Source organism: Mustela erminea, chromosome 2 (assembly GCF_009829155.1).
Source record: "Mustela erminea isolate mMusErm1 chromosome 2, mMusErm1.Pri, whole genome shotgun sequence".
Classification (NCBI taxonomy): Eukaryota; Metazoa; Chordata; class Mammalia; order Carnivora; family Mustelidae; genus Mustela; species Mustela erminea.
In genome coordinates, this window is record NC_045615.1 from 117,918,039 (window position 1) to 117,944,258 (window position 26,220).

General features: G+C 46.3%; 1 protein-coding gene across 2 annotated transcripts in view; it reads right to left on the bottom strand.

The window, feature by feature from the left end:
- Positions 1-26,008, bottom strand: part of SEL1L3 (SEL1L family member 3) — a 113,202-nt gene extending 87,194 nt beyond the window's left edge. Inside the window, exons 1-5 of one of the 2 annotated variants that reach the window (XM_032334024.1) lie at positions 25,721-26,008; positions 12,977-13,547; positions 2,368-2,494; positions 604-725; positions 96-211 (exon numbers count right to left, since the gene is read on the bottom strand). In XM_032334024.1, coding sequence (XP_032189915.1) covers positions 96-211; positions 604-725; positions 2,368-2,494; positions 12,977-13,547; positions 25,721-25,885 — 1,101 coding nt within the window. In that variant the 5' untranslated portion in view covers positions 25,886-26,008. The remainder of the gene's footprint in view (positions 1-95; positions 212-603; positions 726-2,367; positions 2,495-12,976; positions 13,548-25,720) is intronic. The other variant, XM_032334023.1, reaches the window with a different exon arrangement.
- Between the last annotated feature and the right edge of the window lie 212 nt (positions 26,009-26,220).

Sequence of the window (26,220 nt, forward strand, 5' to 3'; positions counted from 1 at the left end):
CCTTTAGCACACATTTGCGCCCGAGGACACCCCTGCTCCCTGCCTTTACTGCAGTGCCTAATATGAAGGGTTTCACGGAGCGTGCGCACAGATACCTGGCCTCCATTAAAAGAGATATCCAGTCGAAACCACTCCTTCAGAGGCATGGTGAATTTCGTTTTCACGGCAAGATCTTCTCCTTTGACAAGATGCATCTGAATATGCAAGTGGCCTATAAGGAAAATTTAAAACTTGTGAGAAAGGACCAAAAAACAAACAAACAAACAAACACACAAACAAAACAAAAACTTAGGAAGGCATGAAGTGATTACATGTTTTCAACAATTGGCCTAAGGAGCTCTACAGTCAGAACATGGGCCTTCTCCCTGCAAACACGAACAAAGCAAACAAAAGACCACACAAGTGAATTCCTTTGTAAAGAAGACATGTGTTTTCAGCTTCCAGGAAAAAAAGACGTTCCTGGGAAGCTGCATTAGAAAATCATCGCTCTCACTGAACCGCCACGTTGACGGTATCTTCCTTAATTCCCGACACACCTGCCAAGAGAGCATAAGGAAACCACGATATCAGTTTATCGGTTTAAATGTTCCATTTCATACTCACCCTCTTCAGTAAGAAATACAGACGGTGTGCCATACATCTCATTAGAATCAACAAAGTACAGAATCCCACAGAGATTGGCCTTGCAATAATGGAGTAAATAAAGCCACAATGAAACAGTAAACCTACAAGAGTGAGGAGAGAAAAAAAAAATCTGCAGATTGATATCATCCAAGAACAGGTAATTATAGCTAACAATGACCAAGTAAATTGCTTTCTTTCCAATGAAGGGATGAATTTGCCTTCATGTTCATCATGGGAGATCAGCTTGCAAAGCTTGATTTTTGAGACAAAGGAGGTAGTTATTGAAACTGCGAAAGACAGGAGTTAAAAATCATTGTACAAAACTAGCAGATATTGTGCCTTGCACCAAAAACTCTGTTTCTGTGCCTTTTGGAGAACCTCACATGCTTGCCATCTAAATTCTTGATTAAGGTTTAGAAAGTCAGACATAAAATAAAAATCTGGATTTTAGTAAGAGGTGATCTGATAAGAAGCTATGCTAATTTCAATGATTAAAAGAAAAAAACATAATTAGGCTTTTTTGAGCAATTTTGTTTCCTTCCAAGATAAAAGCCTTAAGGTAGAAAAGTGTCGTAATCTGCAAATAGCATCGCTATATGTTAATTGGGACACGTAGATACTATTTTAATGCATACATTAGGTTGTTCAGGATCACAGTTCCGGCTGACCCATATGGAACAACTAATCTAATTGTTCCATTTCTGGACCGGGGCTATTTTAGTTGAAAAAAAAGTATTGTACATCTGTGATTTGTGGGGTGAGAATAAAATAACAGTAGTCAACTTAACTAGGACACATTTAGCCAAGATGTGTGATCCATCCGTCGCTCAGCAAATATTAGCTCAACACTTGCTTGACACCACACATTGTCTTAGTGACCAGCAGTTCCAAGTTGGGGAGCTGGGAGTAATTGCATTTTGCAGGCAAAATAGGAATCAAGGTCAAAACAAACGCACAGAGTTCTCACCATGACCCCAGTAAACAATTCACAGTTTGGGTTAACGTGGCCGTGGCCCCAGGTTCTTGGGGGATATATCCAAACAAGTCCTTTAGAATTTTCTGGGCTTTCTAATCTGGCCTCAGAATCAGTTGGTAAGATACGCAAACAGATGGTGCCACACAGCTCCCTCCAGACCCACCCAGCTGAGCAAGCTCATGAAGATAAGTTATTACAAGGAAGCTTAGCAAGAACATACGCTCGGTAAAGTGACTCAAGATCTTTCTACAGCCAGCAGCATGGGAAGAATTAAATCATTCTGCTAAATCCATCCAGTCTGAGGTGAACCAGGAACTGTTTTCAGCATCTTCAATTCAGCAGAAGGAAAAAAATATATATATATGGGTTTTGCTGAAATCAATGGAGGAGATCAGAAGTTGGGAGATTTCAAGCAGCTCATCCAATCTTTCAAGACCAAAAGAGCAAAGTGAAGGCAGCAGTGGGCGCTGGCTGTGGCGGGCTGCACCCGAAAGCTTGCAAGGCCTCAGGCTCCCACACCTTGTTCCCCTGTTCGTGTCATTCCTGGGATCGACACAGAAAGTCCAAGGCAAACCGAGGACTGCTAGTAGCAAGAATAATTCAAGAACGCTTTGGGCCAAAAATTCTGTCCAAGCTGTGTGGATCTCCACATTTTCCCGAAACATATTACCAAGGTGTGACCTCCTAAGGGATTCCACGAGACCTGCCTTGTCTTCAAATTAAACAGAGGACTGCCCCACCAGCCCCCATCATCTGCCCATTCTTACACGGGGTAATCTATCCGCTGACGTCGGGTGGCCTCCAGCTCTCGGTTGTGAAACCTCGGGAACTTCTTCACAATGCCTGTGTTTTCTCCACTGGAGGCATAGAGAAAGCCCAGGAGGGTGACCACATCTGCGAACAGCAAGACAGCTGCCTTTCAGTTATCTCCAGAAAAGTGCTGCTTCCCAAATCACGTTCTTACCGGAACCCTCTGCCTAACTCCCATCAAACAGTTACAAGAAAGCATCTGAAAATATTAGCAAACATTTACTGAACACTGATGATATGCCGAGTGCCTGCTAAGCCCTTTATAGAGAGCTGTCTCAATCCGTGTTCACAGCAACCGTGTAAAGGAGATTGTAGTGTGAGTCCCAATCTACAGATGAAAAGCCTGAAGCTTAGAGGTAAGATAACTAACTCCCATGAGGTCACAGCTAATGACAGTAGAGCCAGATTTGACGTCCAAGCTTGGTTCTAGGTTCTTAACCATTTCACATGCTGCCCTTCCAGGGCTAAGGAAAACATTTACAATTTGTGCAACAATAGAAACAGTTATCATGTGAGTAGCCCTCCATACCATCCACACTGCTATAAATAGATCTATATCTCATTTAGCTAACTAGCTACCTAGGAAGAGAGTCACATAATCCTCATTCTCATCCTCATTATTATCCCCATTCTGCAGATGAGGAAATGGAGGCATAGCTGCCAAAATGGTAGCTAATGTTTATATAACACAGAATGTGCCAGGCAATGTGCTAAGCATACCATTCCAGGAGCGATCTCATTTAATTTCACAACCATCTATGAAATGGGTGCTATTATTATCCCCATTCAACTGATGAGAAAATCGAGCCCTAGAGAAGATTAAGTAATAAGAGATGGAGCTGGGACTCAAACTCAGGCAGTTTGGTTTCAGAATCCACGCTTTTAGAAGTGCACAGGTATTTTTTCCTTCTGTGCAGACTTTCCAGTATACTCCCCATACTACCCTAGGCAAAATGACCAACCAAACCCCTTAAAACTAGGGAGCCTTCCACTTTATTTAGCAAATGTGGGAGAATCCTGTGGCCCTAGAGAAGATAGGGTGTCCTTAATAAGTCTTAAAAGGAGAACTGACTTATCTCATCTATATTTAATATCTACTGCTTTAAAGGAGGCCAGAATGTTATATATATATTTTTTATTTTCCATACCCATCCCCCTTCAAAGAAAAAAAAATCACTGAGCTCAACTGAGGAATAAAGAACCTTTTTAACTTTCTTAAAATGCTCTTTGGTTTAAATGTCTGTGAGTAAACGGTAGAATTCATCTATTTTCCTGGGCTTCTTGGAAAGGGAAGAGTTAACGTCTGTGCAAGTTACTGAACGCCTCTATTGGCACAAATTATGGGAGCCTCAGCCTGGGATACTTCAGACCCCAGCTCTCACTCTTCAATGGAGAAAAATGTCTTATAGAGAGAGGTACCTCTGGTTCATTAAAACTTAGAAATCACAAGAGCAAAGTGTTCATAATCTCAGACCCTGTGTGTATACCTAATAGAATTAAATAAACTAGAGCCAAATTGTCCCCAGTGTCCACAAATCTCCCTGTTTGGTGAGAGGTGGAGAGGCATTTGGAAACTCAGAAGGATAGAGCTATCGATTCCAAAAGAAACACTGCAAACTTTTTTTTCCTTTTACACCTTGAGCTCAATTTGGGGACACTAGTCTTGCTGATCTATTATGTGGATGGGTAGAGGGGATTAGAAATGGAAATACTGCAAGGGTGTCTCTGGAATCCAGAGAGAAAATCACCATGCAGTTTCTGTCAGCCCAACCTTGGTTTGGCTTCCACTGTGTGGACTGGAACATAAAAGACCAGATGGCCACGGTAGCCCCCTAGGAGGCCTTCTGCTAGTGATTGCTGGTGAGTTACCTAGTGTGCAGTAGAAACATTTATCAAAAGGAGCAGGATTTGATTCTGTCCAACCTGACTTCAGGAAAAGGAGGCTTCATAAAGAGGTTTCCAAAGTGAAAGGAGTTAAAAGTCAATGCTGATGAGCCTCTCCTTTATCCAGGGATCAAAGTAAATCGGGTTGAGCAGAAGAACTTGCAGCAAAAGATGTGGAAGGAAAAAAATCTTAGACTGAAAGATCTAAAATAAATTTTACAAAAACACATACCTTTTGTACCCAACAAAACCAAAGCGGCAGTGGCTTTCTTGTAAAATCTGCAGCTTGAATAGTTCTATGATTTGGAGTTCTACAGCAATTTTTCCTTCAGTATAATATTGCCTTTCCATTTAGGTTAGAAATAATAAGAATGAAATTTCAGAGCAGGAAAGGATGTTAGAATTCAGCTAGCCCAGGATAACACAGAGGCTTGTTTTCTAGTAAGTGATTGTGGTTGCTTGGAGCACCATGCTTGATTAGTGATGGCTGTCGTGGGCATTAGAATGGAGAGTTAACAGCACCAGTGTCATTCCTCATGAAAGAATTTACAGTTAGAAAAACCTAAGTCCAAAGTTTAGGTTCAAAGAGGTTAAGAGACTTGCCCAGTTTCCTCTAAAATGTAAGCCCCAAGAAAACAGGGACATTACTTCAATCATTATCCCATCCCTCGAGCACAGAGCAGTGCCCGACACCTGACAGAGGCTCCACAAATGTTGAGGGAATGAATGAATGAATGGTTGAATGAATGATCGCATGAACAAATGGGCACAATATGGCCAAGTCAGGATCTGAACCTGCCTCCCTCTTGCTCAGCTCTTTTCACAATGCCGTAATGTGTCCCGTGCTGCCCAAATCAGATCACAGTCTCTCTTCCTTCAGACGCTTCTCTCAAATCCATTTCTCTGGCTAACTTTGAATGAAGAAGTTAGGTAGGAAAAAGTCATCATGACAACAAACACAAAATACCAGGAAGATAGTTCAGATTTAGAACCCACCACCTTGACTATTCTTGCTTGTTTTATTTCCTTAAATTTTAGAGCAAGAAGAGGCATTAAATTTTGTATGGCACAAACTCCCTCATTTGGAGACAAGAACAGTGTTAGTGTCCCACTGAAGGTTGCATGGCTAGTAAGAGATGCAGGAATGAGTCAAAGCTGATCTCCTACTAAAAACCAATGGACTTGTTATTAAACCACATCACATCTCCCAGGTCTTCCCAAAGAGATGGGTGCTGCCTCGACCCTCCAGGACTCCACAACCACTACCCATCCTGGCTCTCCTTCAGGGTAGAAAGGGCTCCCGCACTATCCTGTTTCAGCACTATGGCTAGCGCTTACAGAGCCTGACCAGCAGACCCTGTCTAATAATTGGTTGTTAAATACTTTGAACGTCACCACCGAGCATGGTGGCTGGGGTCAATCATGTAGCCCATTCTCTGGGTCAGCAGGGTGATCAGAGCTCTGACGTGGACACTTGCTCTGGAGACAGTTTCATGTCCATGTAACAAAACCCTACTCGGGATGTGCTTCAAACACAACCACAATGGTGCAGCTGAGATCTCAGCCCATTTGGGGAGAAGAGACAGTCTTGAGGCAAAAGTAACTCTAAGTCTGTAAGCGGAAATAGGAGGAAAAGCAGTTAAGATGTTCTAACCTGGAGAAGGACAGAGTGCAGGTAACTCAACAGTACTTTCCAAATGCAAGACATTAAAAGGCAGGAGTGTTCAGGTGTTTCATTTTCTTTAAAAGCAAAGCCTGAGAACTAAAGCTCAATTTTCTAGCAAGTATGATTTAGGTCAGAACTTCCCCCCAAAGGATACCAGGCAGTGAAGTGGGCGAGTAAGGAAGTCAGTGCCATATTCAATAGTAGGAGTGTTAAAAATAAAATAAATTTCACTCCCAGTAATTTACCCTGTGAATATACTCGTAGGTGTACACCAAGATACATGTACAGGGATGTTCGGTGAAACCTTGTCGCTAATAGTAAAAGACTAGAAATGACCTGCGTGACCATCAGCAGGGGACAGGTGAGATAAATTACGGGCTGTCAGGCAACAGGAAGCTAAGCAGCTACCAAAAAGAACGAGGTCAGGTGGCACACGCTGCTGGGGGAAATCTGCCGTATTGCTAATGAGTGCGGGACAGAGTTTATAGGGTCTTCCCATGTGTGTATGAAGATGGGGGCTCTCAACTTAAGGCTTACAGGAGCAGAAAACATTTCTGGGAGGAAATGCAAGAAACTAGTGTGAGTGCGTTTGCCTCTGGGAAAAGGACGAGAACACAGGGTGAGTGGGAGCTCGCTCTTCCTCCGATCCCTTTTACACTCTATGTTTTTGTTTTGTTTTGTTTTTTTGTTTTACCAGGTACATATATTCCTTTTTAGGCTAAAAACGCAGAGAACAAGGTCTGAGCATTCCCGTGCAGGCTGCGGGCAGGGGCCAGCCACATTCAGAGGCCTCCCCAGCCCTGGGCTCTGCGGCTATTCAATCTGCTTCAAAGAGACAAAGTCCAGTGGGTGAGGAAAACAGGATGATTCACATCAGTAAAAATTCAGCTTAAAAAAAGTGTATTCCTTTCTAATTTAGAACCTGGGTTAGGGCTGTTTTAGCATATTTCAGAGAGGCGGCATTGCAAAGTTTGGACTCCCGCAAAAGAAGCTGAGCCTTGGTTTTTCTCTCCTGAAAAGAAAGGATGAGAATAATACCCTTTCCCATGGGACTATCACGAGGATTAAATGAGACAATGTGCACGGAAAAAGTGTTCTGAAAATCATAAAGGGCCACACAGATGCGAGGCATTAATTGGTGTTATTACTGAGAAATTGAGACCACCGTGATTAACTGGAGGGAAAAAAAGAACTAAGGCTCTTTCTCTCTCTCTTTTAATGAAAGTGCTAAATGCATTGTTCCCATAGTTATAAACAGTATCATCATGACATTGACTTAAAGAGTCTCACTGCATCCTGGTACTTTCTCAGAGACAGGTAAAGCCTGGCTCCCCTATCTGACTCAGCCCTTCCATGACTTTGTTATAATGGAATTATGTTATAAGAAATCACACTTCTAATCCACTGGATCTGAAGATGAGAATGGGTTTTTGGCGAAAGGAAGAAAAAGTGGAAAAGAAGGAAGCTGCCATGTCCCCCAGTTGCTGACCTAAGCTGGAAGCTCAGAAAAACATTCCTATAGATGGACAACAGGGCAGAATGCTTAATACACCTCCACATGGCATTTCAGAGACTTCAAAAGGTGGCCCCCTCCCTGCTTTTCCAGTCTGATTTCCTGAATCGCCCAACTCACACCTGAGAGTCTACCTGAATGAACAAACACAGAGCATGAAGTTTTTAGTCGGCATTTCCACCATGTGGCAGACACTGGTAATCAATCTGCCTGCCACTCTTTCTCACTAAGCACAGACTCAGCCTCAGAATCCTTCTCAACATCACGTTCTAGGTGGCAACCCCAATCCCTCCTAGCTGGAATGCAAAATGAAACCTATTTGTCACCCCTCCCATCAAAAGATGCAAGCTCATCACCATTCTGCCATTCAGCTGCATTTTCTTCTCTGTGTGCCATGGCTCATGCCTTCCCTTCCACCTGGATGCCCTTCCCCCTACTCCTTTTCCGACTCTGAAAACTCTACTCAGCCTTCAAGTCTCTGTTCAAAAGTCAGCTCCTCTGTGAAAAAAGCAAAGCTCGGAACACATAAAGACTGCTCCGTAACATTTTTCAATGAATGAAGGACTTCAAGTAAATAAATAAATAGCTTCGTGACATCCTTCAGCAGCATAGGATAACAGTTACATGTGGGGTTTGGGAACCAGACTACCTGGTTTCTTATGTTATAAGAAATCACACTTCTAATCCACTGGATCTGAAGATGAGAATGGGTTTTTGGCGTTCAAATCTCAGCTCTATCATGAAGAGCTGTGTGACCTTAGACAAGTCAATCTCCCTCTCTGAGTCAGTAGCCCCCTCTGTAAATATGATAGTAAGGCACTGGGCAGATTAAATGAGATACATAGAGCACTTAGCCCAGAGCCTAACACATGGTGAGTACTCAGTAACGGAATGTAGCTGTTACTATTGGCAGCTGGCTTTCCCTCCCCCATAAGCACCTAAAGACAGAGGGCACCATGTCTGCATCTACTAGCCTCCAGACTCTAAAGAAATTGATACATAGTAGATGCTCAATGTTCTTTGTTTAGTTGACTTAAACATGATACACATGGCATGGAGAGACAGGTACCAACAGAGGGCTAGGGAAGGCTAGAGGGTAGAGAGCTAATTTCTGATTATGGGGATGAGAAAAGAAAGAAGAGTGGAGAATAGAAGAGAAGAGAGGAAAGAAGAGGAGAGGAGGTAAGACGAGGTAAGGCGGGGTAACGTAAGGTTAAGGAAAGGAAAGGAAAGGAAGGGGGTGAGCAGGGGAACAGTGGAAATTTGAGCCAGCTACCAAAATATGGACGTGGTTTTACCACGTGGTGTGGCAGTGGGGAAGGCTATCCCTTGTAAAAGGAATTGATTAAGTCAAGGCAGGGTATGGGCAATCCCAGACTCAAACTCTGAGGGCACAGGTGGGCTTGTGTGTGGTTGCAAAGGAGAATCTCTGAGCATGAGACAGCATCCTTAACCAGCACAACCCAGATGGGCGGTCCCCAGGCAGTTGCGGTGTGTGTGTGTGAGCCTTGAGAAGGCACACAGCCACCCCGTACCCCAGTGTGCTCCCTAATGTGGCAACACAGCTCTGTGGGGATGTCCCTGTGTGACGGTCACATGCAGGCATATGAGAAAAAGGTCCTTGCCCCTTGGCTGAGAGCATTCATCACTCAATTCACGAAGAGTCACTGCACGCCCGCTGTGTGCTAGGGACTGCAGTGCTGGGCACTGCACGAGACAAGGCTGGACCTTGGCATCATGGAGCTTGCGTACTGGTCCAGAAACATGTAACTGGCAACAAAGCAACGACGCATATTTAATTACGATGTCTGGGGACGATAAGGCTATGCAGGAAAATAACGACAGATGACAAGGGGGTGGAAACGGCAGGGGTGGGGCTGCCATCTGATATAAAGGAGTCAGGGAAGTCTTCTCTTCTGAGATGACGTTAGCCCAGAGACATGACATCAGTGAGCAAGCGGTGAGGGGAAGGGAGCCGTCACAGAAATGTCCCAAAGCGAGAATGAACTTGTCAGCATGAGAAGAAGCTGGAAGGCCCATGTGGCTGGGGCAGGTAGACAAAGACGAGCATGGCAGGAGATGCGGCAAGAGAGAGGGCAGGGACCCCTGGTACAGGCCATGGTAAGGGTCGTGGCGGAGGGCGGAGCGGGGGGGGGGGGCTCTTCCTCACCGCAGTGGAAGGAACCACCTCCAGGGGGTAGGATAAATGGGACATGTCTGCACTGGCTGCCCTGTGGGGCGTGAGGGCAAAGCTGGGGGGCCGCTTGCAGGCTGTGACATCCACCAGTATGACAGCAATCCGCGAGATGAAGAATGACTGAATATGCAACGTCGTCTGAAGATGGAGGCCGCTGGACCCGCTGACCTCTTACGGGAGGACAGGCAGGGGGAGCCGCCCAGGTGGGCCTAGGCTTGTTGCCTTTGTGGTGAATTCCTTTTTCTTGATGAGCTCATGCGTGAGTCAGGCACACGGGGAACTAGTGAGGGACAACAGCTAATGCCCGGTCCCTTTCCCCCAGGAAAGTTCAGCCACAGGTGCCCATGTGCCCAGAATGTAGCAGGAACAGGTGCACCAAAAGGACACGTGGCCAAGCCTGGACACACACGTGTCGTAAAAGGACCTGCTGACTTCTGATCTGGGGTATGTTTTCTCAGCAGGGCCAGACAAGGGTCTGCCGCGTGTGCACCAAAAAATCAGACCAATGGCCTGGCCGGGCACAGTCCTGGCAAAGGAGATAAAAGGCCAGGTGTGAGGGCGAGGGCTGTGTCCGGGTGCACTCAGCTATCCCCTTGGGAGCCTTTGGTGGAGGGGCACTCTAACAATACTCACAGAACAGCCCTGGGCATGGAGACTTTGGCTCTCTCTCTCTCTTTATAAAGGAAAAAAGAAAATGAAAGCAAGCCAGACGTGGAGCCCTCGTAGGACACCAGGCACTATGAAAACGTTCCCCCACACCCCACACTGGCGCTGGCTGCAGACTGCAAGGGGACCGGGCATGAAAGGCGCCACCCTGGCTCCCTAATGCCATCTTGTTGTTCTGACTTGACTCTTGTTCATCAAGAGCCGAACAGAGAAATCCTGCTAAGAGGGAGCCAGAGGCCTGGCTCCCTTCCATCGCCCAGCCGTATCCAGAACAAAGGTCGTGGACACTTTCCATAGGGCTGCTGCACACACTCTTTTGATTCCTCTTTTAAAGAGAGGGAGAGGAAATGTTCCCCTTTTTAGTGAACATATCACAGCCACGCAAACAGGGCTTGGCTTTGAGAGTGCATGGAGAACCCCAGCCCCCATTTGAGGTGACGTGAATGATTAGAGAAGGCTTTCCTCGGCATGATGCTTTTATTAGCTTCGTTCTCACCCCAAAAGTAACACTCGGAGGAAGGTGGGGAGAAAAAAAATCCCACCGCACTATTCTGAAGCTCGGTGAATAGGGGAAGGAAGAACAAAAGAAAGGAAAGGTGGTTCGTATTTTAAGGGTATGTGCGGGGCGCCCTAAGACCTCAGCCAGTTCATAAACGACTTCATTTGAAAACTTCCAGCTTGCAGTTTAGTCATTCTTCAATGAGAAATATGTGATTTGCCACACATGAAATGGAATCATTACACCCTGACAAAATCGAAGGCAAATCAAAGCTGGCCGTATGTGCCTTGTGCTTCCTTCTCCTTAATAAATGAGGTCTCCCTGTGGAAGGCATTCCAGAAAGATGCCAGCATGGGGTTCCTCCTGGAAGAGGGATGTACACCAATCATCAAAACGCTGGCAGCTCGAAGGTTTCAGACATTTAATTGCCTGCCCCACCCTACCAGCAACCCACATACACACAGAAAAGGAACTAGCCTTCTCCCTCTCCATTATCTGTATTTAAAGCCCCACACAAACATAGAATATGCCAGCCACAGAACAAGGCTATTCAGACCAAGTGCAGGGTAAGAGTGCATAGAACTACACAAACACAAAAGCACATAAAAACTGGAGAATTCTGCTTAAGGTCTGCAGTCTAGTTCAAAGGTACTAGGTCAATGTCACTTTCACGGTCTTGCTAGTGAGCTACAGTTATGAAAGACCTCACCATTAGGGGGAAGCTGGGGTAAGGATCCACAGGATCCTCTCCAATTTTTTCAACTTCTTGCAAATCTATAATTATGTCAAAATAAAGAGGTTTGGGTTTGTTTGTTTTTTTTGTAACGCCACATGCATTCATTCTATGGCAAGTGGCCTTGACCAACTACAATATATGGTTAAACAGATTCTCAAAATGCCCAACAGATACGGGGCTGTTTTGGGGTGGTCTCAGGAAATATTTGTCGCCATTGTTTTCTCAGTGTTCTTAAGTCATCTTGCCCCAAAGCAGTCCTCTTAAGACCATGATGGGTCAGGCACCTACTGTGGATGGGTCTGCTATCCCAGACCCACGGGAGCTCAGTCGCAGTTACTCAAGTTTGAAAACCCACCAGCTCTGATGCTGCTCCAGAGATCCTGGAGCTTAAAGATGCATCAGGGTCATGGGAGTGTGTTTAAAGTGCTGGTTTCAGGGCCCTGCACTCCACAGATCCTGACCAAGAAGGATATGGATGGGGCCTGGGAATCTGCATTGACAACAAGAGCCTCACCTGATTCTGTCTCAGCTGGTCCTGGAGCTACACCTCAGGAAACACAGTCAGATACCAGGTGAATGCCTGGGAGCATGGCCAGGTTAGCTCCCCATCGCTAGATCAGTAGAAGAGCCGGCAGGCCCTCAGCATCCACACAGGAAGATGCCCTTCATAGCAATGGAGAGAACTAAGAGCACACAAGCCAGAGACCTCAAGCCCCTCCTGCATGGGTCCTTCGGTGGCTGAAACCATGTGGCTTGTAGGATAAGATGCAGAATTTGGACTCTGTCAGAATCGCGGCTACTTTTTGCTGAGTGCTGATCATGCGTTAAGCGATTACGTCTCGTTTAATTTTCACAACATGGCTCTGAGGGAATTGTTATTTATTATCCCCATTTTACAGATCCGAAAACTGAGGCTCCTAGAATGCCAAGGCAGAAAGTGGCATAGTCGGGAGTTGAACCCAGGGGCTCTGGGCTGAAAGCTACTGTGGGATAACACCTTTGGCACAAAGGTGCCTCTGGTTCTCATCTCCTCTAGGTCAAAACGCTCCACTTAAAAATAACTGACGCTCAAAGGATTCATGATGGGAGAGGGGTAGAAGATTTTCCCAGTGTCTGTTTCGGTGGCATTAACACTCCTTTCCAACTTCAGAACCAAATCTCTCAAGGGCCCCCCGTGACCTCTGTGACTCTCCCATGCAGTCTACTCTCTTCTTTATTTCTTCTCTCATCACCTTTTTACCTCCGACCCCCCTTCTCCCCAGAGTCCTAAACTACAGACTCGGTGTCCCCGCCATTCCCCGCCCCTTCCTCACGGCCAGTGTAAGAACCTTCTCCTGCCATCCTCTCGTGATACAAACCATCTGAAGAAATGAGCATTAGGTCCCTGGCAAGGCAAATGACCTACCATTTTCAAGAGGACACTGGGGAATCTTGTTTGCCCAAAGGTTCCAAATATAATCCATGTTCCACTCAAGGCACACTTGATGATCTTTGAAAGGGCGTTCGAAAGGCGGGACCGTCTTCAGCAGAGTATAATTCTTCGCTACAGCATGTAGCAAATTTTCCTCCCATTTAACATTCAAGTCTCTGCCACTGTATTTGTGAGTAATCCAGGCGCGTAGTATCACCGCGGATACCGAAATGGAGTGTCTGATGAAATAATCATCTCTATAAACCATGATGCTTGGAAATTTCACATGTACTATTTGTGTCCTGCTGGTGTGAAGATGCTTCTCATTCTTCCACCTCTTTTTGTACACAGGGATGCTACTTCTGAACTCAGATGAAACAACCGCTTCCAGATTGACAACACAAGGCTGAGAGCATAAATACTCAACCGAGACTTCAGAAACATTGCGGACATTGCCTTCAAAGACAGTGAAATAAATAAAGTCTTTGTAAGCCACGCTCTGCTCGGCTTTGGGGGTCACCGACGTCGTCAGGGAGGTCTGCCTGCCCAAAGACGGCACAACGTTCTGAAAAGGGAAAGAAAAAAAAAAGAAGGAAGGAAGAAAGAAAGGGGTATAGAAAGTTTAAAAATCATCACATTAACAGCTATGCAAATCATTTCCTTTTTTCTACAAAAAGCACTGTATGGGGAACATAAGAGACGGCAAAACCACTCCCAAACAATTAGAGAAAAACCAACACACACACACACACACACACACACACACACACACAAATGAAGATTAGGCCACATTTAAGTCTCTCCCCAGACTTAGTAGCATCTGCTGATCAAAATGGGCCTTTCAAAGCTACGTGGCAATCATTCCAGAGTTGGTTTCCAAATGGAGGAGCTAGTTCACAACAAATCCAGGAGCGGTGAGCCTGCCTTAGCGTGAAAAAGAGATGAGCCAGCTTCAGACATTTCCAGACCATTGTCCTGACTTCAAACAGTGACACATGCAGCCAAATCAAAGTGTGGGAGAAGAGTTCAAGGTGCACCCAAGAGGGAACATGACAGGGATGCCAACCTGGCCCCTTTTTCTCCCGTGAGTTCTGAGCCAGGACAAGCACGCATGATGGATGGACCAGCAGGAGTTTCCACTGCTCCAAATCACACACAGGCAGGCTTGGACCACAGACTGTGTTGTCTGATTCTTTCACCATGGATGGGGCTACATGGGCCAAGAAAGATTTTATCTGTGTGTTGATTTCTCTAGTTCTCTAAATAAAAAGACCTCTTAATACAGACATTCCTTGCAGAAGAATTCTTGGAAGTTGGTCATGAGATCAAGGCAATGTTTTGAGCATAAGATACTGATATACGGGTGCAAAGAGCTCTTCTAAATATAACTTTGTGATTCAGGCATCCAAAACACAATAGTGAAAAGATTACTCTGGACCATTCACACCCATTAGCATGGCTATTATCCCAAAACAATAACAAAACAAAAATAACAAGCATTGGGGAGGAGGTAGATAAACCGGGCTCCTGGTGCATTGTGGGTGGGAATGTAAAATGGTGCAGCAGTTCCTCAAATAATTAAACCTAGAGTTACCACATGATCCAGCAATTCCACTTCTGGCTATAAAGCCTCAAATAGTTGGAAACAGAGACTCGAAGAGATACATTCATAGACATACACCCATGTTCATAGCAGCATTATTCACAATAGCTAAGAGGTAGGAATGACCTCAGTGAATAAAAGGGTACACAAACAGATATGTACACATGATGGAATATTATTCAGCCTTAAAAAGAACAGGAAGTCTGACACATGCTATAAGACGGATGAACTTTGAGGAAACAATCTGAGTAAAATAAGCCAGTCACAAGGAATAGATACTGCATGATTCTACCTCTATGAAGAACCTGAAACAGTCAAATGCACAGAGACAGAGGGAAGATGGTGGTTGCCAGGGACTGGAGTTGGTGGTGGGGGAGGTGATCATGGGGAAGTATTGTACAATGGACACAGAGTTGCAGTTTTATAAGAGGAAAAGAGTTTAGAGAGGGATGTGGTGATGGTTACACAATATGAATGTACTTAACTCCCTGAACTGTATACTTTGAAGTGATAAAAGCAGTAAATTTTATGCTGTGAATATTTTTACAAGTTTAAAGAAAAAAGGTCAGTTTCCCAAAGAAGGAACAAATAAGGCCCCCTTTCTTCAATTCCTGCTGAGGGTTACAGGAGACGCAAAAGGGGCTAAGACACGAAGCTGGGTATCAGGGAATTGTGTTTATAAAGAGCAGTGACCCCAGGCAGAACATGATCAGGGCTCCTGTCAAACTATAAGCAAATCCTAAAGGAATACAGTCCCAGGTGAAGGTAATCCTACCGGCAGGGCAGGGGGGGATGTGTCTAGAATAGCCTTTATGAAAGGAATGGTATTTCAGCTGGGCTTGGAGGAGAGAAGAAAAGTTCTTTGGGTAGACAGCTCTGAAGACCACTGAGTCCCCCAGCCCAAGGAATGCGGACTTCCCTTCTACGGACAGTGAAGAATCAATGGAAGTTTCTGGAAGAGGGAACAGTGTTTCTATTTGAAAGCACTGACCTCGAATTAGAAACAAAGCTGACAATCAAGAAAAACAAGCAAATGACACAGTTCATCAATAAGTAAGTTCCCACTGATAGTCTGAGAAAGGCAAGTTGAAACCACACTGAAGAAATCAGTTTGAACTTACTAGCTTCACAGAGATCAAAAAGTCCAAGGTAACAGGCTGTCCTAGCCAGATTGGCTTCTTATGTACTGCTGGTGAGAGTGATCTCTGCAGATGGTGGTCAGGCAGTATCCATCAAATATATAAATGCACCCACCCTCTGGTCCAATAATTCCTCCTCTAGGATTTTATCCTACCCATATACTCAAATTTGTGCAAAATGATGGATGTGCAGGTTTGCACTGCAGCAAAGTTTGTAACAGCAAAGGATGCAAAACTATATGTCCATCAAGACGGAGCTGGTTCAGTAAATGATAGGACATCCACTCCTAGAGTCTAGGCAGCTATTCAAACGAGGAAGAGCTTCATGGACAGATAATGAAATGATCTCTAAAGTTTGAAGTTTTGTTGTTGTTGTTGTTTTTTAGACAAGGTTCAGAAGTGCCATTTGAGTTTCTTCTTAAGAAAAGGAAAAATATCTACACATTTGCTTGAGTATGTATAGCATTGCTTGCTCATGTGGAGAAGGATGAGGTGACCAGGAGATAGGCTCAGAGACCAACGTGTGCTATATAGCCTTATTTATCTTTTGAATTTTGTACTACATGAATACTGGGGGGGGGGGCAGATTTGGGGTGGGGGGGTGGAGGATGGAGAGAAAAGCAACTGTCCTATAGATGAAAATAAAAAATGTAGCTTCTCCAAGTGGTGGAGTGAGAAGGGCTGGCCATTGCTTTCGATTAGTCATGGGAAAACTGTGGGAAGAAATATGTAAAGAGGTGGGTACAGTCCAAACTCTCTGCCCCCGCAATGAGAGGCTTAATTGTTTTATGCTCTCATTTATACTTCCAAATTACAGGGGGGAAAACAAACATAAAAATAATCTTATAATTAGAACTAGTGACTGTTAGAGTGGACTAGCCCCTGGTGATGAGCCAGCCCACCCCATTCTTCCGTCAAGGCACCGAGCCCTGAGAAGTGATGTTCTCCAACATCGCCCAGCTGGTGGCTTCCCAGAGGCAAGCCCAGGAGCCCAGCCCCTGGCTTTCACTCCCTCTCCCACGTTCCGGGCCCCACAGCACACAACAGCAAGACAATAAAGAGCTGCCAGGTGGAATTCTGCTTTCTTGTGACTAAAGATACCCCCGGCATTTGTCCACAAGCGGTGGTTTTTCATTCAGCCAGATGTGCCAAGATGTGGCCCCCTTCTCAACATGAGAATCCAGCCAATGAGCCCACCGCGGAGGCCAGCCAAAGACAGAGAAGCGGGCACTCCTCATTCCAACTGCTCCTCATGCCTCTGTCACTCAATTCCACATTTGCCCAGTTAAGGTGGCAACAGAGGGCAGAGTCTAGGACATACTGTGGTATACTGAATATCACCTCGTGTTCTTTCTCCAAGAATGACTTAACACTTCTTCCTCAATATTCTTATGATACCTTAAAAACTCGTCCCAGCCCTCTTCTCCACTTCAGTATTTTTTTTAAAATCATGTTTTTATTGCTGACGCTAGAATTCCAGGTTAATACTTCTTTTCAACAGAATTCTGGGGGAAAGGCTACGTGATTTCACGAGATTTCATTGCAAAGTGCCGTTACTAGTAATGTTCATTACTTTACATCTTAGTGCTAAACATGCCTGGTCCACGTTCCCACATTAATAAGTGCAGCGTGCTGAAACTAGTTTCAGCTTCACTTGATGACCCATGACTTTCCGGACATTGGGTTCATCATCGCTGAGATCAGCAGGGACAAGTGAGAAAGAAGGTATAGGACACATGACCGTATTCTCCTTCCTGGCCCTTCCCTCCAAAGCCAGCTCTAAAGGTAAACTCTATATATGCAGATGAAGATTATTTTATTTTTATCTACTTCAAAGCTTCAAGTGCAAGAAAAGTAAATCCAGGGTTCATCGTTTTAGATGCTAACTGATACAGAGGCCACGAGTCCTAGGAAGAGCTGGTAAAGGGGCTGCTCCAAATTGCTGTGAGTGTACAATATAGACTGGATTTCAAAGATAATTTTTTAAAAATGCAAAAAAATCTCATTAATATTTCTTATCCCAATTACACGTTGAAATGATCATATCGAGGTTCAGCGAGTTAAATAAAACATATCACTAATATTAATTTCACTGGTTACTTTTTAAATGCAGCTATTAGAAAATCTGGGAGCACACACGTGGCTCATATTTGTGACTTATGTTATATTTCTACTGGATGGTGCTATGCTAGATTTGAAGTGAGCAGACTTTTCCTGTAAAAAAGGGCCATATGGTAAGTATTTTAGGTTTTGCAGGCCACTTGGTGGCCGTGAAAAACTCCTTAGCTCTGCTGTGGTATCAAGAAAGCAGCCACAGACAACTAACTCGGAAGCAAAGGAGCACGGCTGTGGTCCAGCTCAACTCTGTTTACAGAAACAGGCAGCTGGCTGAGCCCATGGGCCATAGCTTGCCGGCTACTGTTCTAGATTACCAAGCTTTTATTCTAGACTTAAGAGTTTTAGAAAACACAACATGACGAAAAATATGCTCTCCAAAGGAATAGTCTTGTGAGAGAAAAGAGATGAATAACCCAATTAGGCGTAATTTCATAGACGTGCCGTGGATGGCACTTAATTTGTTATTTTGCTAAGGCTCCCTCGCAATGGTGTTGACATCTTGCTATTGTTTCTGTCAGTTGTGAGCTAAGGGGATGAGAAGTTAGTGCTAGGCTGGGTGCAGAAGAATTTCATGGACTGAGGAAGATGAACTTAAGAAGGGGGAGAAGCCTGAATACAGGAGAAGAATAATTTCTGGGACGGGCAATGTTTTTGTAATATGATGGGGGTGTGCTGGCTCCAAAGGGGACTTCAAAATCACTGTATGTGGCTATAGGGGCATGGACTAAATCCCTCAAGGAGGCACGGTGGTCTTCAGTCTTTGGGCTCCTATACAACTTAGGAAGCCAGCATCCTGTGTCTTGGAGAGGACCCAGTGGGCAGCTGCTGCACCATGAGTTGTGGCCACCTCTGTTATGTACAAAACCAACACCGATTAGCAACACATCACACTCTAAATATTGATTAAGCTGAGGCTGATTTCCTGGCTCAAGTCATGTGTGTGGTTATGAGCTGTTTCCTGCCAGGAAAATAAGGCAATTAACTTGAAGAGTTTCAGCTACAGGCATGACACGTGTCCAACCTTCATAGGTATTTTCACATGCCAGGTTGCATTAACGGAAGTGAGAAATTACCCAGTTGTTCCTTTGCTTAGAAATCATGAGGTCAGAGTCCATGTCTTATTCATTGTTATGTCTCTGGCTTCTCAACTAGAACGAGGCACACAGAAGGAGTTTGGTTAAGTGTTTCCTGGTGAAGTAAAATCCTGGGCATGAGCCTTTCTGTCAGGAGCCTCTGTGTTCCGCCTCAGGTCAGTGCTCCCAGGGGCTCTTGATCCAATCCCGAGTCCTCCCCATCCTTTCCCAACATTCACCAGTTCTCTTGTGATGGGGACCCTCTCCACTTCTCTTTTTTCATCTAGCCTAATTAAAGTCCTTGGGAAGAACCCTTACCCTTTGGCCTCTCATCGGACCCCTAGGGGATCACAGCTGATATGGGGACTGTGAGGTCAGGGAAGGTGGTGCTCCGGCACCTAGCTTACCCATTGAGGGTGGACTTCTCTCAGCTATCAAGCCCCTCCAGACCTTTCAGACAAACACCCTATCTTCTAGAACTTTCCATTTCTCCACACCAAAAATACAAATTAAATGTTTAAAATGTCCTATCCCTCTACCCCCTGTTGGACGCCTGTTTGTCTGGCAAGTTCATCAGTGTTAATGTGATAATGAAAAAGGACTTCAGTGGTGTCATATATCTCTACCAGCCTGGGGGAGATAACGCCTTCAAAGCAAAGTCCAGATGCACTGCAGCTTTAAGCAAGACTTGGGAGGTGAGTGGGCGCATTTCTGTGCCCCTCGAATTAGGCCATTTAGGCAGCCACATACATGTTCCACCTCGGAAGCTACTGATCTGCTCTGCACACAACGGAGCTGGGCTCTGAAAGACGCCTGAGCCCTCAAACATCTGTTTACACCAGAAGTAAGCCTTAATCAAAGTCAAATTTGACAATGTCACACACACTCTCAAAACAGATTCTCTCATGTTTGTCTAATTGTGTATGTATTGTAAATTTTTATAAAGAAAGAAATGGGTCAGTTGATGTCATGTTCGTGATAAAAAACCCCAAACTGAAGATCAAAATGCATTCAATTCAAACTGGGAGTCGAGAAACAGATGAATTTGTGTATCTTCTGGATGGAAAAAAAAAAATCTATCAATTCTATCTAAGCTTCTTTTTAGGATGACTGCATCTGATGCCCTTATACAAAATCAATAAGAAATTCTATTCAAATAACCCTCCCTGTTCCAAAAAGCTGAGAAAGCTTGGCCCTTTTCTCTATATGGACCACTTGTTCTTTAAGGAAGGGACCAAGAGATTGAGGTATCTTAAATCATTCACGTCTTGTCATGGGAAATTTATTTACCCTAATACGTGTATGTGGTGGGTTCCTGTAACAATTACAGAGTATCTGTTTTTCTCATTCCTGCCCATTCCACCCCATCGATCACCAAAGGAAACCTTGCCCATGAGTGCTTTCTCTCCAAACTGGCTGTATCCAACTTTCCATAAGTCAAAAGGTCATGGTATTGGCTTAAGAGGCCTACTTTTCCAATTTCTGCTGACTAGAAGCAAGCAAAAATCCTGTTTATGTCAACAACGCATGCAATTAAACAGAATGGGCAGTGATGTCGGTATGGATGCCAAAATCAAGATGGGCCTTGGGCAATACTTCCCAGTTGACGAATATGCCTTCGCAAACCTGAGAGCTGGCTGGAGAAATACCATCACGACAACGAGAAGACTCCTGGTTGAATCGGTTCCCCTCCTCTCTTTAATACTGTTTGATAGGCTATTCCTTTTTAACTTAAATCATGAGGGTAACCAAGGTTTGGTCTGGTTTAATTTCATTGAATAACTATGAGCTGGTCATTGGGACAGATGCGGCAAGCCCCTCTTCTCATTTACTTCTGACTTCATCCTCTCAAAAAGAACTTCATAGAACTCCCTTCAAATCGAATCTTCACAACAGCTCTGGGAGGGACACAGCCGAGGAAATGGAATGGAATCAAAGAGGGGGAGTCACTTGCCCAAGGTCAACCAGCTCCTCAAAAACAGAACCAAAATTCAAATTCCTGACTCCACAATCAATTATGGTGTCCCTCTTGCCTTCCAGACATGCCCAAAATGAGGCCCTCAACCCACCAACTGACCTCTACACCAGTCCCACTTTCTGGCCACAGATGTGGGAAGTGAGACTTTGCTCACTCTCATCTTGAAGGTGGAGGGAGGCAGGAGGATGAAGGCTAAGATCCTACCAGGTTGGTATACCTTGTGCCTGGGGAGGGTAGATATCATCTTACCCACAAATATTCACAGCGCACTGAGCCAACACCCCAGATCAGTTAAGCCCTTCTTTGGATGAGGATGTCAGACAAATAAGAGCAGCCAAAGCAGAATGTCCTCAGCCATCCCTTCCATGCCACACAGCCCTCCTGTCCTTTGGGTCCTTTCTCGGGGGAATAGGATGAGAGCCAATAAACAGGGTAATTCACTTGAGGATATTTATGGTCAAGTCTATCCATCTTTGTGAACTGCCTGGGTTCTTTATGCCTCGTCTGTCTCTCCTCCACCTGCTTCCTTCAGTCAATTCATGATTCCCACACTTTTGCCAAGAGGAATAGGTCTACTAAGCAAGAGACAAACACCATGGCTTGGGGGATTTTAGGAGCTCTGGTCGGGGTGAATGTGGCCTCTGTTGTCTGACAGGAAGTCTGAAGCTGAGCTCTGTATTTCAAATATCCATTTTCACTCTTGTACAAACGAGATAATAGAGAGGCTCTATACCTTGTTTTGATCTTCCTAGGCCCTGTGTTAGACACAGAGTAAGGAGTTTACCAGTGCTACCAGAGGGATAACCCATGGTCTGTGGCCACTGATAGGGAATTCTGTCACAGCCACTGGAGATTGGCTAACAAACACCACATACATTTGTGCCACTAATGCCCCCTTGCGTCTTTGTCCTCTGGTTGTCTAACAAACGCGAACGTCCACTCTGAATATTTCCGCTCTATGGCTGACATCAATACCAGCCATTATGAGATTTGTTTTTCTCATTAAAGAAAAAATTATACATTCGAGACCAGCGTTCGGAAAGGACAGAAATGCCTTCCACAAGTGCCACCATCCCAGATGGGGCTGGGGCCGCCTCCGCTGGTCTGGCCAAGTCTGGAGAAAGGTACGAGGCAATGACGTACGGGAATGCCAGAAGGGGTCTGCTGGCAAGTCCTGCCCAGACCATAGCACTCAGCACCCGGGACCTCAGTGGAAGCAATTCTGCTACCCTTTCCTTTCCGGGCCCTCACCCTTTGTGAGGAGGCTCTCTGACTCTTGACCTTTGGTGACCTTAGAATTTTCTGGCAGCTGCTGGAACAAGGGATCATCTTTTCAGAAATCTGCTTGGCATCGTTCCGTGACTTATCTTTCAGGCCTCGTCACAATTATTCATGCTTTGGCAGTAACCTAGCTACAGTCACAGTACTATTCTTGAGCTGCCACTGAAGGTGACTCTGTCCCAGCCAATGGGGAAGAAAGGTGCCCATTGCCTCAGGACCCTGGCTCTGGGAAGCACGCTCCCCATGAGGGCAGGGGCTTAAAGGCTTCTGTTCAGAAAACCATTCTCGACTCCAGTCAAAAGAACAAGAACACAGGTGGGGATGACACAGAGTGGTGATTGACCCCCAAATCACAGCCAATGCATAGAATGCCTTCCAAGGCACACTCGCTCTATACCTAGACACACATTCATACAAATGCCCTGTGCCAACCTCCACCAGGTGCCTCTGGATGAGAGACCCTATCTTTTATCCCTCCATGGCAAATATTTTCTGATTTCACCTATTTTTTTTTTCCTCATTAACATCCTGCCTCTAGTGTGCGGCCTGTGCTTCCTGCTTTGTGTATTTTAGGCTACTTTAGACATGACCTCACATCCTGGCCAACTGCACAGTGGCTGCTAATGGTAAGAGGTTTGGTAACGACCCACGCATCTATGTATGAGAGGAAAGAGCACAACGCAGCAACATACAGAAAGCAGTACGTCAGCATGCCTAAGGACTGGGTTTCTGGAAGTAGACAGACTTGGGTTTCTACCTTGGACTACCTGTGTGGCCTAGGGCAACTTACTTAACCTCTCGGAGTCTTAGTTACCTCATCCGAATGAGGATCATAACAGCTCCCACTTTACAAGGTTGTCGTTAAAGCTAATACTGGAGAATGGAGGGGGTGTCTGCGTGACTCAGTTGGTTAAGTGCCCGACTCTGGATTTCAGCTCAGGTCATGATCTCAGGGTCCTACGATCAAGTCCTGCGTCAAACCCCGCACTGGGCTCCATGTTCAGTGGGGAGTCTGCTTGAGGAGTCTCTCTCTCTCCCTCTGCCTCTCATCCCGCTCACACATGCTTTCTCTCAAATAAATAAATCTTTAAAAAAATACTGGATAATGCATATAAACAACTTAGTACAATGCAAACTAATATGATTAGTTATGTTTCCAAATTATGGGATAGCTTTCTCCCTCTAGTGTCTACATGTTCCTGAGATCCTGCTTCGTTATTCTGTTCCACATCTACTCTCCACCTGCACACCTCACCTCCCCTGACCAATCACTTTCTCTAGGCAGTATTCCTCCATGAGGAGAATGGACACGATTATGCCTTTTTTTTTTTGCCCTGTCATTTTCTGTATCTCGTGCTTCAGGCAGATGTTCCCCACCTCGCACAGTGAATTTCTCCAAGGTCAGGAAGCCTCACCTTTCACCAGAGGCTCAGATAGCACATACCTCTAGAGCAGAATCCTATGGAAATGGCCAGACCTTTAGAACAAAAGGTGAAGTCCATCTTCCAAATCACACTTTTGCTTTCCCAGGGCTTGACAAAAGCTTCTCATTCAGTTGCAAAATGGTTTGCTTGTTTGCCAGACTTTCCTGTGCACTCACCTATCTGAAGCCCATCCTGAAGGAAACACACAGCAGGAAGCACCAACACTGCCTCTTCGCAGTGGTTCCAAAATCCAGTCCTTCCCCAACAGCCAAGACACTCAGACGTGCTCTGGTTAGTTCCCACATTACAGTATGTCCTATAATTTCTCTCCTTAGAGGCCTGACCTCACCACCTCACTATCTCACTGTATTCTCTGCACAGCACCTCTGTCCCCTCTCTGTGACCTGGCCCCTTAAAACCCCCTCGGTCCCAACAGATCTTTTCTATTTGCTCCCTCATCTGCCTCTGTTCCCACAGACCACTAGGCCTTTGGGCTTTGCTCCTGTTACTCTGATTTCTCAGAACTGTCAAGAAGTGGTCTCTCCTTGCCAGGTCTTCAGATTTCTGCGTAGAACTTTCCAGACAACCTGGACATTAATGTTTCACACACTATTCTACTACATCATTTCTGCCTCTGTGGGTAACCAGTGCCTTGTGGATGGGGATCATCTGTTTAAACTGAAACCCTGTCTTTTGTTTTGGCAGTTATATTTATAAGTCTGTGAGCTCTAACCCAATGGCATAAATATTAAATAATAATACTTAACCCACACATGTTAACTGACAACTTCTGAAGACAGCAAGTAAATCCAACCACCAAATTTTTGGTGCTGGTTAACTTTATAATGGGAAGAGAAGCATGGATTACTCAACAGGTAGACACTAAAACCGAATTACAATTTGCATTTCTACACCCTCTTGCTTCAAGAAATGCAACAGCCAAGAAGTAAAGAGTGTTAAAAGAAACTTGGGCTGGGTGGCAATTTCTCTGGAATCAGATCCTGATGGCTGACAATGTCTCCTGAGCAGTTTTTAGCCTCTACAAAGGAAGACTCCAAATAACGGTGAGACCATATAAATGAGAACAATTCTGGACAATGACACTGCTCAATTTTAAGCATTCTGTGAATTTCCTATTACATCAGTTTCATGATTCAGCATTTTCGATTTCATTTATTTACAGTAATATATGGCGAGATAACCCAAGGTTTCTGCAGGATCCTGGAACATAAGGTAGGCTGGACAGGAAGGGTGTCGCCTCCTGTAAATTTACTATTGTTTAGGAGCTTTCAAAGCAGAAGAAAGCAAGCCATCAAAGGAATTGAGGACTATTCCCCCACCCCTCTTTGAGGGTCTAAATTATTCTGGTATTCTAAATGAGCTGGTTTTGTAAAATAGGTTACTGCCATTTAGTTGATGACTGAAACCCAAGCCAAGAAGAGGGCAAATGGTAAACTGACGTGCCTAAGCCAAGCGTATTCTCTTAAATGACAATGTTCAAGTCGCAGCTAAAGTCGCCACTCAGGCGGTAAGCGTGTTACAAAGAACTCGATTTCTTTCTGGCATCCGCAACTTGGCTGGAGTGACCACGGAGCAGTTGAAGAGCGCTGGAAACGCGAGGGTTCGTCGCCAGCGCGTTGGCAGAAAACGGTCCGGGCCATGAGAACCCGGCGGAAACTAAACGGAGGTTCGAGGCGGGAGGCGAAGTTGGGCGCGGGAAGGCAGGGAGCTGCGAGACTGTGAGGGAAGCCCAGGACGGGGAGGGAGGGAGCTGGAGAGCCGCGCGCGGCTGGTGGGGAGGAAACGCGGCTGGCGAGGCTCCAGGTGGAGCCGGGGACGGGAGGGGGGTCTCGAGGGGAACCTCGCCCGGCTCTGGAGCGCGTCTCGGGAGGGAGAGGAACCGAGACCAGCGAGAGCGCCGCGCGGCAAGTCCGATCCACGCACCCCTCTCCGCGCCCCGGGTCCCCATCCCAGGTGCCGGCGCGTCCGGGGCGCAGCGGCCAGGAAGCGAGCAAACTAGCAGCGCCGTACCGCCCGGCGACGCGGAGCTCCCCGGCCGCCCCCGCCCGCGTCCCCGGGGCCCCGCGCGGAGGGGAGGACCCTGGTAGGGTCCGGCGCTCACCAGGTAGCAGAACAGGAGCAGCGCGCTGGCAGGGCGGCCGCCGAGGCCCGGGGGGACGCTGCCGCTCGGGGGGGCCATGGCTGCGGCCCGGGGACCGACCGCGGGCGGCGGGGGTTGTTGCTGCTGCTGCCGCGGCCACCCGAGCCCCGCGCCGCGCCGCTGCATGGCGAGGCCGCCCGGATCCGGGCCAGAGCAGGTCACCTGGTGCAGGGACCGGCCCCCGCCCGAGGCGCCACCTTCCCGCCCGCCCCCGGCCGGGCCGGCCGCCGCGCGCGGGGCCACCTGCCGCCGCCGCCGGACCCGCCGCCGCCGCCGCCACTGCCGCTCCCGCCGTCGCCGCCCCCGCAGCCCCAGCCGAGCGCCGGCTCCTCCCCGCCTCCCAGTGCCGTCCCCTCCCTCCCCTCTGCCTCCCTGCCCAGCCCGCCTCCCCGCAGCTGCCCCCGATCCCGGCTGCCACCTCCCGGGCCGGCCGGCGCCCCCGCAGGTGGGGACTGACCCCG